General features: G+C 39.7%; 2 protein-coding genes and 1 pseudogene across 5 annotated transcripts in view; 1 reads left to right on the top strand and 2 right to left on the bottom strand.

The window, feature by feature from the left end:
* Window positions 1-606: 606 nt before the first annotated feature.
* Window positions 607-2,885, bottom strand: LOC141758200 (peroxiredoxin-like 2A; annotated as a pseudogene).
* On the bottom strand, window positions 2,784-10,751 carry dydc2 (DPY30 domain containing 2). 4 transcript variants are annotated; one of them, XM_074619368.1, is made up of 9 exons: window positions 10,256-10,751; window positions 9,935-10,091; window positions 7,351-7,473; window positions 6,882-7,061; window positions 6,389-6,640; window positions 6,111-6,257; window positions 5,069-5,209; window positions 4,760-4,891; window positions 2,784-4,639 (listed from the first exon to the last, which is right to left on the bottom strand). In XM_074619368.1, exons 2-9 carry the CDS (start codon window positions 10,079-10,081, stop codon window positions 4,607-4,609), a joined length of 1,155 nt encoding a protein of 384 aa, XP_074475469.1. In that variant the 5' UTR covers window positions 10,082-10,091; window positions 10,256-10,751; the 3' UTR covers window positions 2,784-4,606. The 4 variants fall into 4 exon arrangements, with proteins under 4 accessions (XP_074475469.1, XP_074475468.1, XP_074475471.1 ...); XM_074619367.1 differs by having other exon boundaries at window positions 9,935-10,750; XM_074619370.1 differs by having other exon boundaries at window positions 6,882-7,040; window positions 9,935-10,750.
* Window positions 10,752-11,095: 344 nt separating this feature from the next.
* Window positions 11,096-16,663, top strand: part of scn4aa (sodium channel, voltage-gated, type IV, alpha, a) — a 30,707-nt gene continuing 25,139 nt past the window's right edge. The window contains exons 1-2 of the mRNA XM_074619366.1: window positions 11,096-11,341; window positions 11,771-11,886. The gene's annotated coding sequence lies outside the window, so the exon portion shown is untranslated. The remainder of the gene's footprint in view (window positions 11,342-11,770; window positions 11,887-16,663) is intronic.

Below are 16,663 nucleotides of genomic sequence, written 5' to 3'. Positions count from 1 at the left end.
ACACATTGTAATTGATGATTTCTACAATAAAGATATTTGAAAAACAAACAGAAAGAGTAAAAAATAATGCACATTGCACTCAGATGCAACTTATATTTATTAGATGACAGATGACTCCAGTAATTAAACGCATTCAGCATCAGGTCTGCCTCCTCAGGGGTTTAGTCATGAACAAACCAACATTAACAGTAAAGCAACCAAATAAAACTCTGTAACAGATGAACTCACTGACTTAAATCTCATTTGTATAACAAAATATCCTCAAATTTATTGACTTTTATTAATTTTCCTTTTTCTTTCTCCAGGATGGAAGAAAGATCAACTTTGTCTCCAAATTCCCTCTCCCTCTGCTCCAGTACGCTGAGTAAGAAGGGAGATATCGGGGCTTTTTCCAGGAGAAAATCTCAATCTGAGACTCCAAACTATGATCAATATCTATTAAATATGAAAGAATCCCCTGCAGGAAACCAAACTGATCTTACATGGTGATGTTGGCTCTGAAAACACTCCCACCCTCAAGGGAACTTCAGATGACTTTCATCTCAGGAAGTCCAGCAACGTCTGAACAACTTCTCCCAAGCAGTGAGTAATAATAAAAACAAAATGTAGAGCACAAAGTCATGTTTTATTGGTCAAAGGTTTCTTGGCTCCCGAGACAACACAGCAGTATCACAGAGTAATACAGGAAACTGAGTGTTAGATATCAGGTCAGCTCCCTCCCTTGAGTTTAAAGACGGACCATCATTAACACACTCAGAGCCTCTTCCTACACAGTCATACTCCAAAATGCATCCTGGTTTACCCCGAGACCAGTACATCAACAAGCTAAACCTAATGTGCACTTTATAAATGATTATTTTCTCACACACTATGAACATCTTTTAATGTTGATATGATCATTTGTATAGCTGGATGTATGTTTGACTCTGAAAGCATTATTTCCTGTCTATGGGCAGAAGTTCTTGTGATATTCTTCTGGCAGCTCGGATGACATCTTCAGTGTTGACTTTATCTCCAAATTCAATCTCTCTGTGCTCCAGAAGGATTCCCTATGGGAGAATAAAAACAAAAAATACATAATGCAGTTCAAGTTACTCCTCAATAATACATGCATTTGATTATACAACTGATTGTGTTCTGATGACTGGAACAAAACTTGAACAGTACAAGTTTTACCTGCTGTCCTTCTCCAATGACGAAGACCCCACCGAGGACAAAGCCCTCTCCCAAAATGTTTCCCATGAAGCCCCTCTTAAAGGCCCGCATGCCGTTCATCCACACCCCAACACGCAGGAACGCCAGGAGACCCATCTTCCGCTCACGGGGCCCATAAAAACACCTCTGTAAAGCAAGAAGACAAACCAGAAGCCTTGAATCATTCCTGCAGACCTAAATAGATTTCTCACAGATCCTGGATGACTTTTATTAAAGGAAAAACCTCAGGATCAGGCACAATATACCGATTCATTAAAAGGAAAACAAAGTCCACCTTTTCATCCAAGAAGATCTCCCCCTTGAAGTACGGTCTGAAGTTCTGGACCTCGGTGCCGACGTCCTCCTTCACCACGGCGTACAGAGGGACCCCGAGCTCATCCAGCTGGGGCTTCAGAGAGGACAGCTCTGCAGCCTCCTGCAGCCAACGAGGACAGAAAACAGTCGGATCAACAAAAACTCACAAATACAAAAAAGAAACTGCACACATCAACCGGTAAATAAATACCAGGCCTACTCCGATTGTAAATTTTCAAATGTTTTGTGATAGTATTTTTTTTTTATGTACAATTCCAAGGTTTTGTCAGGGCCGGCTTAAACCTTTAGTAGGCGTAACGTTTTTGGCATCATTGGGCAAAAATTCCATCATAACCTTTCAGTATATTGTAATTCAAGTGTTCTGAGAGATAACTAGACTTCTGCACCTCCTCATGGCTCTGTTTTCAGGATTTAATAAATCCTGTGACAGGAGACTTTGACCAATCACAGGTCATTTCAGAGAGAGCGTTCCATTGGCTGTAATCCGGCTGGTGAGCGGTGCTTGGTATTTCCTCAACAGATCTCAACATGGCTGCCAGGTCACAACCTCATTTTACAGCTAAACAGTGCACTACAAGATGTTTCTGAAAACATTTGAGTTGAGAAATAGGCATTACAGTAACAGAATATTGATTCATATTTGATCAGTGCTGCCTAATTTAACCGGAGTTTGCGAGTGATTGACAGCTGCCTCTGTTGAATGAACAGCCAATAGGAACGCTCTCTCTCTCTCTCTCTCTGAAATGACCTGTGATTGGTCAAAGTCTCCAGAGATTTTTTAAAGCCTGAAAACAGAGCCATGCGGAGGTGCAGAAGTTTAGTTTTCTCTCAGAACACTTGAATAACAATATGCTGAAAGGTTATTATGGAATTTCTGCCCAATGATGCCAAAAATATTCTGCCTACTGCAGCTTTAAAGACATTTAGTCATGATAAGAGGACACTTGACATACTGACACATGACCTCACCTCTCTGCACAGAAATCATCCAGGCCTCCTCACTGCCAGGATGACAGCTCCAGACCGCTCCCACAGACACTGAGCTTTCACCAGCCTCATTTCTGAGAGAAGAAACGAGGGGAAAGGGTGAAAGAGTTGTGCAACAGATTAAAATCCCAACTAAACAAAGGCTCCTTTCAACACACACACACCCTTCTGACCATTTATGAAACTCTCACATAATAAGCAACAAGTTGATACTTACCTCCTTTCAAGGTTTTGAGTTGAGTGTCCTCCAGGTGTTTGAGAGTGGCTTTCAGTGGTGCAGTCAGAAACATGTCAGTGAAGAAGTTCATAACAGCAGTGAGGAGGCAGACGACTGCAGCCACACTGTTGGCTATTATCCCCAGAACCATTTCTCCTCTCTGGCTGGTTAATGCACCCTGGCTGCAACAGCTCCTCTGTGTCTTAAATTCCAGCTCGAGTTGATCCTCCCACTTGTTCTGCACCGAGATACAGGTCTGACGACGTGATTACACTCAGCTGTGTTTGATAAGTGACGCAGTCATCGAGTCTGCAGCGGGAAGACAAACTGATACCTACAAAATAAACTACAAAACAGTCATTGTGCACCAGTTGGCCCTCCTCCTGCAGTTCAAAGGTCACTGAAGGAGGAAATGTGCACCGTCATCCAGACAAAATAACACAGTAATAATGTTGCAAGCTCATGTGAATTGTGGAAAGATGTCAATAATTTTATACTTGTTAACACTTTCTCAGATTGTTTTAACTGTACTATAGAAATATTATATTTGGTTGCTATGATTACAGTGACACAGACAGCAATGCATTTTTTCGTATTAATTTAATTTTAATTCTCGCGAAGTTCCACATTCACAAGTGTAAATTTACCAAAAACAAAAAGCCTAATTTCTTTGTATTTATGAAAGAAATGGAATTATATCTGTCAACAATTTCTTCCTCACAAAACAAAAAAGCAATGAAAACAATGTATGTATGCAATATCTTTAAAGTTTTTAAGTGAAATTATTATCATACTCTCGCTTTTTTTATTATTATTATTTCTTTTTTTATTGTGTTTTTTTTAATTTTATGTTGGTTTTGTTTCATTTCTGTTGTCCTTTTATGTTTGGCACAGTTCTTTGTTTATGTTTTCACTATGCTTCTTTTGTATGTAAACGTTTTTAATGTTTTCTGCTGTTACTATGTATACTGTCATTTTGAAATTAAAAAAAATAAAAAATGTTGCAAGCTTAAATCAGTGATGCAATCTGTCCCATTGTTTCCAAAATAATGTGGAATTATTAGTATTATTATCACCAATACTAACACTCTCTTTACATTGACTTTAAAGTTGCAGTGGGTAGAAATGGAGCTGATTTATAAAAGTAATTTAAATTTGTTTTTGTTGCTATATCCTGATGGTAGTGCATGAGACAGGTATTCTGAAAAAAAATCATGTGCATCTGTGTCCTCCAGTGCTCCTAATGGCTTCTGCAAGATTTCACAGCAACCAATCAGAGCCGAGCTGGAGCCTGCCATCTCTGAGCAGCTGTCAATCACTCACAAACTCCGATCAAACGGTCAAACTAGGCAGCGCCGATCAATTTTGAATCAATATTCTGTTACTGTAATGCCTATTTCTCGCCTCAAATGTTTTCTGAAACATCTTGTAGTGTACTGTTTAGCTGTAAAATGAGAAAGTTTGTGACTGGCAGCCATGTTGAGGTTTGTTGAGGAAATACCAAGCACCGCCCACCAACCGGAGCACAGCCAATAGGAACGCTCTCTCTCTCTGAAATGACCTGTGATTGGCCAAAGTCTCCCGTCACGGGCTAGATTTTCTAAAGCCTGAAAAAAGAGCCATGAGGAGGTGCAGAAGTCTAGTTATCGCTCAGAACACTTGAATTACAATATGCTGAAAGGTTATTGTGGAATTTTTTGCCCAATGATGCCAAAAATATAATAATTAACAATGTAGGCACAGAAATACTGAAGTAAACAGAGTATATAAATACAAATATTGGTGATAAATGTTTATTTTTTTGCATGTTTTATATTTAAACTACACGTATACTGAAGCTATAAAACCATTAAAACTCATGTAAAAGATGGATCATGTTTGGTCTTCTTCTTCTTCTTCTTCCTCCTGAAAAGCAACACAACGCTTTGTTACAATTTATTCACCACTTAAACTATCTGTTGTTTAGTTGTTTGTAGGATTTTTTTAATCACTTATAGATCATTTTCACTTCCATGATTCGTCTACCTTGATGGACTCCATGTCAGGAGAAAAGTTTTCCCGCTCCCCTTGTGGTCTCTCGCTCTCTACTGTTACGTCACTGTCAGTCGGAGCCGAGCTATCAGTGGGCTCATTTGTTGTGTGTTGCCTGTCTGCCTCCTGAGATGAGGTGATCAGAACAGCTCTGGTTAAACATTAAACAAATGTGTCCTTGCATTTCTATCTCTAGATTCTGTTGTGGTCTGGTTGACTGTCTACTGCTGCTGTAGGACAACACTGCTGCCTCTGGATGTGTTTCTCTTATCTGGTAAGAATAAGATAATAAAAATTAGTCACCTCTTCCTGTTCCTGAAGAGGTGGAGAACCAGGTTTTGGTGTCTCTTGTTCAGTTTCTTCAGTAGCAAATGTCTCCTCTGGTTCGAGAGCTTCACTCTGTGGTGCTGACTCCAACGTATCAGTTTCTTCTTCATCAACCTGCTGGTGAAATGGTGTGGATTAGTAATTTAAAGATTTGCCTTTTCTCAGCCTGACTCCTGTCTGTATTTTCTCCACCTGAACACCTGTGAAATTTAGAGGAATGAACATCTTCTTCTTACTCTCCTCAGCTGTTGCTCTCTGTCTGCATCTGGCCTGTAATGTTTAAACTATCTTCAGCTGACTTTGCCTTCTTTACCTCATCTCTCCATTGTCTTTCCTCACTCTTTATGCTGCGTCTCTTGCATCCTGGCAACCTAGGGTGACCAGATCCCAACAAACCAAATGTGGGACAAAGAGTATGTTTGTGTGGGACAATGTGGGACACGTTACCAAGGCTGAGAGGTAGTCTAAAATGTTGAACATCTCTGTGCTTTGCCTGAATGCATCCATAGGTCAGCACATCGCTTTTTGACGTTTCTTGTGAGACTCACATGACCTGTGTTGCTTCATGTCGTACCCCTCCCCCCCTGTGTGAAATTGAAAAATAACTGGAAAATTTCACAACAAATTTCTCTTCCTTTACTTGGTGATAGTTTCCCTCATATTCTGTCTCAAACTGCATAGCTTGTGACTTTGCGGTGACTCACAATTTAGTGCTGCAAAGACGGTGAAAGGTCAACCTGCACTTGACCCACGTGTGCGCAGTGTGACAGCAGACACAGCCTCGTGATGACAGCCTTCCCTGCTTTCTTCACAGCCATTAGATTAGGATTTTAAAGTGGCATCTGTCCTGCAGTGGTTTGACTTTTGAAAACTAGAGCCAATGAAAATGTGGGACATCGTCTCAATATGTGGGACGTGGGACAAGGGATAAAAATGCTGTGCCGTCCCTCGTAAAGTGGGACATCTGGTCACCCTATGCCAACCTAAATCCTCGTGCACATGACCTGTATTTCATCACCTTCTCTGTGTCCTGAGGGGAACGAGGGCTTTGTTTGTCGTGTAGCTCTTCTGTTTTGTCTGGTTTTAAGTCGTCAGTGTCTGGGCTGGGAGTTGAGCGTAACGCGTCAGTCTGCTCAGATTCAGTAGCGTCAGCTTCATCAACCACCTGCAGAGCAGTTGTGAGACAGAATAACTTGTAATTTATGCAATCTGCTCTCACAGTGTTTCACATTAACCCCTAGCTTTTCATTAGTTGTATATCATGATACTAAAATGGTGTAGATGTAATTTCATCACCTTCTCCTCATCTTGGTCAACTCCTTTCTCTTCTATTTGATCGGTGTTTGCTGTTTGCTCTTCTACGTGATTGTCTCTTGGCTCCACCTCTGTTTTCTCTTCATCTTGATCGCCCCGCGGCTCCACTTTTTCAACAGGCACTTCTGTAGACTCCTCTTTGACCTCTGTGCTGAGGGCCTCAGAGAGGGAAGAGCTACTGGCCTCCAAAGGTTTTCTCTCAGGGGACTCTGGACTGGTAACATTATCTGTAACCTTCACCCGGCAGACACACCATCTCCTTAAACCATTTGAAATCATTCGGCTGCTATTTTTCACACCACACGAGGCGAGTCATGCATTTTAGAATAATCACAGGACTCTGCACCGCCACCGAAAAGCCCCAAGCAAGACTCACAAATCAAAACCAAAAGATCAAACCGAAGAAGTGATTGCAAAAGATGAGGATGGCACCACCACCAGAAGCACACAGATTTGAGATCTACTTTTTTATCACCTCCGGTTCAGTGACATTTTCCTGAGCTTCAGTTTGGTGTTCATCTGCGTCCTGCTGGTTCTCTGGATCAGGGGTGTTTGGTTTCTCTTCTGTCGCAGGCTTGTTGTCCTCAGCAGCTCCTGCTGTAGCTGACGTGGGTGCATCATCCTTCTCAGAGATCTGATGATGTGGCGATATGCTCTAGAAGGATTTTGCTCATAATGTCAAGTAAAGTGTTTTAAAAATGTACTCCAATTGGATCAAGTGGAGAACATTACAGTGATGACTTGGTTTGATTTCCCTCCTAGCTCTTGATCTTTGCTTAAAATTCTCAAAACAGGGAAAATAGGGCATCATTCACCTTCTAAAGGCTAATTGTAACAAAACAATATCTTAAAAACTAAACAAAAAAACAACTTCAGTCCCTCCAGCAGAGCAGGGAATCTGGGTTAGATGGAGGTTAAAACAGAGATTTTCTCACATAACGTACTTTTTTAGACTCTGCCAAGGCGTCACTGATCTTCTGCTCCTCCTCCCTCAGCTTCTCCTGATGCAACGCCTCTACTCTGGCCTTCGCCTGCTCTTGCTCCAGGAGTTCCAAATTGGCGTTTTTCTGCAAATAAAAAAAGTGGTACATCAACAAGGTCTGTGACTGAGAAAGAGGACTCCACTACACCCCCTTTTACTTGTAGTTTTATAAACTGGAAAAAGAAAGTTCGGAAACTTGTGTTTGGTCGATTATTTCTCTGTTGTTACAATGCTAATTGGCATTGTATTTTACATCGATGGAAAGCCTGTTTATTTACCTTCGCAATGATGTCCAACTTGTAAGGATCATGCATTTGTTGGATGAGCAGCACAGCTGATTATGTGGGTAGCGCCCAGGAAAAATTTGCCAAAATGCTCTGTCAGTGGTAAACAGTGTATTCTCCTGTTGGTATTGACTCTTGTTTTGAGTTGTTTGGTGTATTGGATGATTGATTTTCACTATCTGTTTATACCATGTTTATTTTATAGCTTATTTTGTAAATTGTACATTTTTTATTCTTATTTTATTCTAACGTTTATCTATTCTTGTTATTATACTGTTTGCCTCGCACCAATAAGCCAAAGAAAATTCCTCGTGTATACCCCTTACACCTGGCAATAAACACCTTTCTGATTCTGATTCTGATTCTGAACTCTCTCTCAGTAACAAGGCACAAACAAGACATATTGACAATTTTACACTTTATTAATTTAATACACCGTCAGGAGCCTCAGTAGCAGTAGAAGATCCATATGCAGCCACAACAGCCTGGCACCTCCTCCTCATGCTGGTCACCAACCTGGTCACATGTTGCTGTGGGATGGTGTTCCATTCCTCAACCAGGATCCAACTTGGTTTTGCGGAACACCAGCTTCAACTTGCCTTATTGCGCGGGCCTAAACAGTGTATTATCCTGTTGGTATTGACTCTTGTTTTGAGCTCCAGGTGCTGCCAATCAGGTCTGGCCTGTTGGGTGCTGCGCGCTACTAAAGTGATCATTTGGTGTCTGCTACAAGCATCGGCATGCCCCGTGCGATAAGGTAAGTTGAATCCTGGTTGAGGAATGGAACGCCAACCAACAGCAACATGTGACCAGGTTGGTGACCAGCATGAGGAGGAGGTGCCAGGCTGTTGTGGCTGCGTATGGATCTTCCACCCGCTACTGAGGCTCCTGACGGTGTATTAAATGAATAAAGTGTAAAATTGCCAATATGTCTTGTTTGTTCCATCTTACTGATAGAGAGTTCAATCATCCAATCCACCAAACAACTCAAAACAAGAGTCAATATCAACAGGAGAATACACTGTTTATCATTGGCAGAGAATTTTGGCAAATTTTTCTTGGGCTCTACCCACATAATCAGCTGTGCTGCTCATCCCACAAATGCATGATCCTTACAAGTTGGACATCAATGTGAAGGTAAATAAACAAGCTTTCCAACCATGTAAAATATAATGCCAATTAGCATTGTAACAACAGAGAAATAATCGACCAAACACAAGTTTCCGAACTTTTTTTTCCCAGTATACAATAAAAGGACACCTTTTAAGGATTTCTAAAGGGTTTGACCTTCTGACCTTTCATTATTTATGAACCTGAGGCCGCTGTAGATCTCCATGCTCGATTCTCTCAGCAGCTTCTGAAGCTAAAGATAAAAGGTGATTGGGTGTTTGTTGCCACAGCCCCTATAAGCTTTCTAGGGCTGAGCTTGAGGAGCTTAGACTGTCTAAGTCTGTGTCATCCTTTACTGCAGATCTCAAAACCTATTTGAAGATCAGGGCTGTAGTAGTAGTTGCAATAGAGGTAAGAGCAGAAGTAGTACTAGGAGTTTAATAGCTAGTAGCAGTGTTCCCCTAGAGGTTAATCTCCTTGTGGTGTGGGGTCGTGTCCTCCAATATTAGGTTAGCTATTTTTCTATCCTGTAGCTTGTGGGACAAGAAGTATTCAGATTCTTTACTTAAGTAAAAGTAGCAATACTGCACTATAATATAAAAATAGTAATTTACAAGTAAAACTTGGCTTAAGCGGAAGAATGGAAGTATTATTAACAAAATAAGCTTGAGGAACTGCAGAGTTGTTGATAATTCTCTGTGGGTTCGTCAATATGAGCGACTTCTTTCACATGCAAGTAGTCATGTGCTCCATCTTCATTAATATAAAATATTAATTATAGCTGCGTTAATGCACCTGGGGTGGAGCTAATTTTAACCACTTTATATACTATTAGGAAGTTTAATTTACTGTGTAAATGTATTGTGCATCATTTTATTTCTTATGTGTTTATTATTATTGTTTTTATCTTATATTATTTTGGGGTGTTTTATTTTATTTTTGTATTATTTCAACTGTGTTTTGTTTGTAGTTCAGCCACATAAAGCAAAGCAAATTGTTTTTATTATCATATTTTTTATGATTATTATCAATGTTTTAATCTGCACAGTGTAATCTCTAGCTGTCAAATCAATGTAAAATAAAAGTAGATGTACCTCAGACTTGTTCTTATGTGTAGTTCCCCCCAATGACAGAAACAAAGCAGCATCTTACCTCTTTCTCATATTCTGCATTAGAGTTGTACTTGTACAGCCAGTGGGCCAGGTAGTGGATGGGGTCCACAGGACGCCTCTCAGACACTTCAGCGAGTCCGTCTGTCAGACATTTCCCCAGGTGTCTGTGTAAATACTCAGAGTCCATGTTTTTATATCTGAGTAAACGATGAAAACACAACTTAACTTCCTTTTTTTTGACGTTATAATATTAAACTCTACAGTAAGTGATTGTATTTCTACTGTGTATTATTTCTGTCGTAAGATAAATGGAAAAAAAACAACTAATTTAACTAATATATAGCAGCCAAACAAGGATCACCAAAATAACATGTTCCCTTTTCCAACGAGCGTCCGGATGTAGCAGTTCTGTCACCATGGTAACCGTGTCACGCCATTAATGCTCCCCTCGTTAAAACAGGCTCCTACTACCGTTGATACCAAAGAACGTATACTAAACTCTATATTAAGAGTTTGTATTTCTACTGTGTATTATTTCTATCGTAAGCCAAATTAAAAAAAACAAAATAATTTAACTAATGTAGCAAACAAACAAGGACATCGCCCAAACAAATGTTTCCAACGGAGCATCCAGATTTAACATATAGCGGTGCTGTCACCATGGTAACGGTGTCACGCAATTAATGCTCCCCTCGATTCTTTAAAACAGGCTCTTACTAACCGCTACCGTTAATGACATGGTTGATACTACTGAAGAACGTATTCTACTACTACTACTACTACTACTACAACTAGTATACTATTACTACTACTACTTCTACTATTACTTTTACAAACATCTATGGTTACAAAGGCCAGCACCACTTGAACTATTCCGTCTCCCTTCTACAATGGTACATTCTGCCCCCCCCCTGCCTCCATTAGAATGGTATGTTCCGCCTCTCCAGTGTAGTTCATGAATACAACAGGTGAGTTATTCCTAATTAAGCTAATTAATTGACTAATTAAGCCCCAAAACCGGTGTTACTGCCTTTGTTTTGACTGTTATGTGCGTCCATTGAACTGTACGTACCTTAAGTCACATATTACTATGATTTATGTAGAGTATATCATCCCTTTTGGGTATTTCTTGCCCCTTTTTCTACTGCTGGTCATGCTAATTAGCAATTGAGTGTCTGCTATGCGAGCTTCCAGTGGTGTTGAGCCTGTTCTTAATGTTACTACATTCAATGCACCTCTGTTCTGTCTAAACTCATTTTTAAACTCCTTATGTTGCTGTATTCATATTTAGAGTGTAAATTCAGTGAGGTTAGGTAATATACCCAGGTTAGTATTTGTTGTATTCACAGTCTGTTGTCCTAATTGTGGGTTATATAACAAGATATCTTAATTGTTAATTGCTGCCAGCTGTCAGCTATTCCCTTTAATGGGATCATTTAGTGTCCGTGTAGGTAGTGAGTGTAGGTGGTGGATTTTCATTCATTCTCACTGTGCAATATCTTTTTCCACTTGTGAAATTTGTTAATGGTCTGTTTATTGTCAATACTGTATATACTGCTCCTATTTTTATACATCCTTCCATTTAAATGGTTCATATTTTGTTACACTTTGTTTAGCTCTTTTTTTTTTTTTTACTGTGTTAGCTGATGCATCTTGTTTTTTGCACTATCCCCTTTGCTGCTGTACACTGCAAATTCCCCCACTGGGGGACTAATAAAGGAATATCTGATCTTATCTTATCTTATCTTAGCTGCCACCATTGTGTCCTCATGGTTCCACCTTGTGGCAGTGCTATGCATAGTGGTGCATGTAATTCAGTTCCTTAATATGTCTGGGTTTAATGATTTCTTTTTTTGTTTTATTCCTCCTTTTTCAGAAACCACACAAACATACTTGCAAACTACAAAAGGCATTCATGTAGCCTGCACCCTGTCAAGCCAAACTCAGCAATGAAGTTTTTCTAACTGGAACTGCTGGACGAGAGAAGCCATGGTAAGCCACCCTCTTTCTTATTGCTACTACTACCACCATAATAATAATAATAATAATAATAATGATTGATATAATCAACAATTGTAGTGATAGTTGTCTAATATTCTGATATTGATTAGTTTAACTAAACTTTATTGATCCCCCACAGGGAAATGTAAGTGTCACAGCAGCAGAAGTACACAAATAGATGCATAGTATTGAAATATATAGATTACTATATACATACTAGAATACTATATACAGTACATAAAATCCCATTTGCATGTAAATAAATTATTTTTAAAAAAGAAAGCAAAAAGAAAATACATAAAGTAAAAGTGATATTAAGACAAATGCAGTCACAAATGGAAAATTACATACAAAAATTGCATTTTCAGTTTAAAAAAAACCCCAGATATGGTGACATATGAATTGTAAATAATCCCGAAGTTTGACACAGCTCTAAGGGGAGAGAAGAGACTTAAAGCCTTTTTGTTTTATGAAGGACTAGTGTCTTGATATTACTGAATGGTACTCAATCAGACAGTCATGCAGTTAAATCTTACAAGCATTTGGGCCATTAGTTAAGAGGACTAAGGTCATTCATGTGACCTGAAAACACTGTAAACATGTCCCAGAATTTACCCTGACAGACCACCACATACATTGTATATTTAATTTTACATCACGTCACAAATTTAGATCCACTGTAACAGAAGAAGCACTCAAATTCCCAAAAATATTACAGATGATTTGCTGACAGCAGAGTTAAACCGAATGTCACAGAGAGAAGTTATATGAGTAGACTATGGAACATTTTTTCTTTCATATCTGTTTAAGATCTTTGATAGTGACGCAGCCAAGGCCAAATTTCTTCAATATTTAATGTCATTTTATTTGCACCCTGCCCTGAAACTGGGACAGTTCGCTCACACGGGGGGTGGAGAAGGTGGGAAAATTTGCAGCAGGCTCCGTTTCCAAGAAACAGATGACACCCAGTTAACATTTGTAATCACAGATATCATTTTCCTTGTATAATCATACTACACACCTTTCAGCCAAATATAGCCTTCACGTCGTCAGGAGGACTCAACCAATCAGACTGTGTGCAGTCCTTTCCCTCTCACTGCACATACAGAGGTTATTTTATCAAATGTAATCAAAAATCTGCATAGTTTGACATTTGACGGCGACACTCCAACGTCATTAAGTGTTTTTTTGCTCATTTGTAAGCCAAAACATCAGATATTGGTCCTTGCATAGTTTTTGGCCCACTTATCGGCCCCTGTTAACATGGCAAGTACTGTTAATCTCCACTTTCATTAATCATAAGAGGGCGTATGAGGTACTGACATTTTAATATTGTGTCCACACATTTTTCAAGATGATTTGTTTTTTCTAACAAGGGGAGATCAATAATTATATACAGTATTATATCTGAATAAAAGGACTATATTAACAGTCATTATATTGCCCTCTGGTGGTTGTATACAAAATAATTCCTAAATGCTTTTATTAATTGCTAATATTGGGGATTTTTTTGGGGGGATTGTGTTTCTTTTCTAATTATTCGTGCGAAGAACTTTGTTGTCCACCTATTTGTGCTGTAGAACTGTTCAAACAGACGTGTTTATCAGAAAGCATCAAGCACACAAGGTACTTTTGATAAATGTTCATGTCCTGACAGAAAGAAAGTTGTCATCCTTCCACATATTTTCACCTCACGTCCTGCAACAAAAAAATACAAATGCACCACTTGACAACAATGGGAACTACTTCAATCCTCAGATGTAAACAATATTGAAACCAGCTAATCCAGATCAAGATTTTTGGCAGTTATTTGTATTGCACATTCACAAAAGGGTTATTGTATAATATGTAGGCTATATTTTTTTGACAACTGTTTTTCACAAAGACTTGAAAAATTAAAGAAACAAGTAATGAAACGTGGTTATTTAAATTATTGTCTGTGCATGGGTATTAGGAAAGTTTTATACTTTATAAAAAAGGTAGGCCTACACAAATTCATAAAATAAACCATCATGAGCTCTCGGGTCCACTCTAATAAATGAGTAAGTGCCTCATTAGAAAATAATTAATACATGTAGTAATCTTCGGGAACACATTATTTCTTAAGCAGATATTCCAGGCCGATCAGTTGAATAAAATGCTTTATGATGAGAGGAGTTGCTGCAGCAGGAACATCCCAGACGGTTCATCTGCACTACAGCAGTAGCCCACTTCCCCTCAAACACTGTTGACTTTACTTTACAACATAGTTGTAAAAGCGCACGACCAACAAAAATGCGTGCAGGAGCGACCAGCTGTGTGGGAACGGGGAAACGGCTCTGCTGCTGAAGTGTCAAAGGTCTGATCTGATCCTACCTGGAGCGACTCCTCCGGTTTCACTGCGGGACACCACTGCGTCAGCAACAGCTGTCCTGCAGCCGCGCACTGGCTGCCAGACACAAGGGGTGAATTACGTCCTCAGTGGAAGGCTTCACGGAAGACTTGATTTTTTTTTTCTTTCAAGTTTCTTGGATTCTCTAGGAATATATTTGCTTTACCGTGTAAGGTAACCTGTCAAGTGCCGTCTATTATAGCGTAAAGATGACTCCTGCATGAAGCTCTGAATATAAAAGTTTCCTGTCAGACTGCAGGTTGAAGGGTTTTGCTTTGACTTGAATATCTAGGTTTTGGTGCTCCCTTTTTGTGGATGAAATGACTCATTTGGCATCTTCCTGATTTTAAGGCTATTTGGTGTAATGGTTTAACTTGTCCTCCTTCTCATTTGGACTGTGGCGAAACTTGGCTTGCACAGTTTTCTATCGAGTAAGTGAACCATTTGGCTGTTGTTTGATAAAGATTAATTTAAAAGGTAGAAGAATGTGGCTGTAAACTGTAAATGAAGCATGGTCTTTCTTTTTTTTTTCATGGTGCTCAAAATAATCAGTTGCACTGCCGAAGAAATTAAATGCAAAGACGTGTTTTAATATGAGCGCCTGTGTTCTAATAATAAACACGGACCTGTAATTGAGCTATGGTCCAATTTGGAATTGGTAGATTTATAGCTTCTCAGCAGTGTTTTTAAATGTGTGTGTGTGTGAGCAAACGTGTGGGTATTTGTGTTGTGAAGGTGCACGCACATGCAGTGTTGAACTAGTGTTTTACTACACTATTATGCTTCAGTACAGTATGAGAGTGACAACTGAGCATGAGCATCATAACAGGTGAATATCTTCCAGGAGGCACATGGCTGTAATTTCCAGTCAGTGTGGACACTTTGCAACCTTCTCAATCCCCACTATGCCTCCTCCCACAGGGACACGGTTTTATTTTTAGCTCATGTCTTCATGGCAGACGGGCAAGATACTGTGATGCTGTGGATGCTCATACCCCTTCATTTCTCTGCCGTTAATCCATGTAGCCCAAATCAGAGGTGTGGGACTACAGAGACAGCCTGGCTCCATGCAGGCAAAGCAGATCTGTGGACATGGTGGAAGACATGGAGATGTGGTGTTCATATTAGATCCTGTAAATGTAACAGGAAGGACTCCTGCTGTGGAGTCCTAGCTGTAGTAAATGGGAATCATCAGGTGGAGGTTTTAAGTTCTTGGAGTGAGTTTTTTGTTTGCACATTGCATCATTTACCTTTTAAATATGTTTTGCATTCTCCACAGACAGCCTTACTTGTGTCATCACATACATGGGAGATGGTATAAAATACTTAATTCTGTAGCTTTCAACGTGCGTATGCATTCAACGTGTAAAGACGAATCTGTGGTCCTCCTCTGCCCGAGTGTGTTTGTGTGTCTCGCATCACATGCTCTTGGACGCAGAAGGTGTTGGTTTTGAGTTTCTTTCACCAAGTGAGACCATGTGACCGCTTGGCCAGGCCTGTATTTTCCAGAGTATTCAAAAGGTGAAATAAGGTTAAAGTTAAGTAAGTACTTTTTCCTCTCAAAATCTAATTTGTTCAGTATAATTGTGTTTGACATTCAGTTATGGTTTAGCCACATGGTTCGAACATGAGCAGATCCTTCATGGACGTCTGTGTTTTTTAAGGACTTGATTGACGTTATGAATATGATGATAACGCCCACTGGTCCCTCACAAGCTGGATGGAATATTCTCCATATCATTTCCACATGTAATCTACTCAGATTTCCGTGCAGTGAGTGCAAAAGCCAAATAGGTCAGTTTGATGCTCCAGAAATCTGTTTAGGAAGCTCCATTAGACTCGATCAAAGAGCAACAATATTCCTGGTTCATTCCAAAGCTTAATTTACTTTTAGTTTAGATCCAAGACTGTTTATCAGTCTCCTAAAGGCTCACATTATGTTATTATGTAAGGCTGTCCCCTCTTGGTCTTGGTCTAAGACTAAGATTTCTTTAGTTGATTAGTCATTTTTTGTGCTTTTTTTCATGCTGAATGACTTATTTCCAAGAAACTTATGAGCACATCTCTGGTAAACACAAGATTTCAAGTGGTGCTTTTGTGTGATTCTTCGTGGAGAAACTCAGTTTTACAGATCAGTCCATTAAATCAACTAATTGATTAGCCGACTAAGAATTTCTTTGGTCGAGGACAGCCCTAGTATTACGGTGCAGCCCCGTTGTACGCAACCAATTTGCATAAACTTGTGTCCGCCCTGCCCCGCCGGCCCCTTGTCCATCCTACAATCCCACCCGCTCCCTTCTTTACCAGCTCCACACAAGCGTGTTATATTTACGAAGAAGAGGAGAGTGGAGAAGTGTTCAAGAAATGGATTCTGGATAAAAGGCAGTTAACATCACA

Source organism: Sebastes fasciatus, chromosome 20, assembly GCF_043250625.1.
Source record: "Sebastes fasciatus isolate fSebFas1 chromosome 20, fSebFas1.pri, whole genome shotgun sequence".
Taxonomy (NCBI): Eukaryota; Metazoa; Chordata; class Actinopteri; order Perciformes; family Sebastidae; genus Sebastes; species Sebastes fasciatus.
The sequence above is the reverse complement of the archived record's forward strand: the minus strand, read 5'-3'. Positions and strand labels throughout refer to the sequence as shown.

What these genes read in the sequence shown, in the direction of transcription:
- dydc2 (XM_074619368.1), bottom strand. Translation starts at nt 10,081, where the DNA reads ATGGACTCTGAGTATTTACACAGACACCTGGGGAAATGTCTGACAGAC. An exon ending in CTCTTCAGGAACAGGAAGAG is followed by an intron (nt 4,892 to 5,068) that starts GTGACTAATTTT and finishes ACCTCATCTCAG; the next exon opens with GAGGCAGACAGGCAACACAC. An exon ending in CTGACATGGAGTCCATCAAG is followed by an intron (nt 4,640 to 4,759) that starts GTAGACGAATCA and finishes GTTGCTTTTCAG; the next exon opens with GAGGAAGAAGAAGAAGAAGA.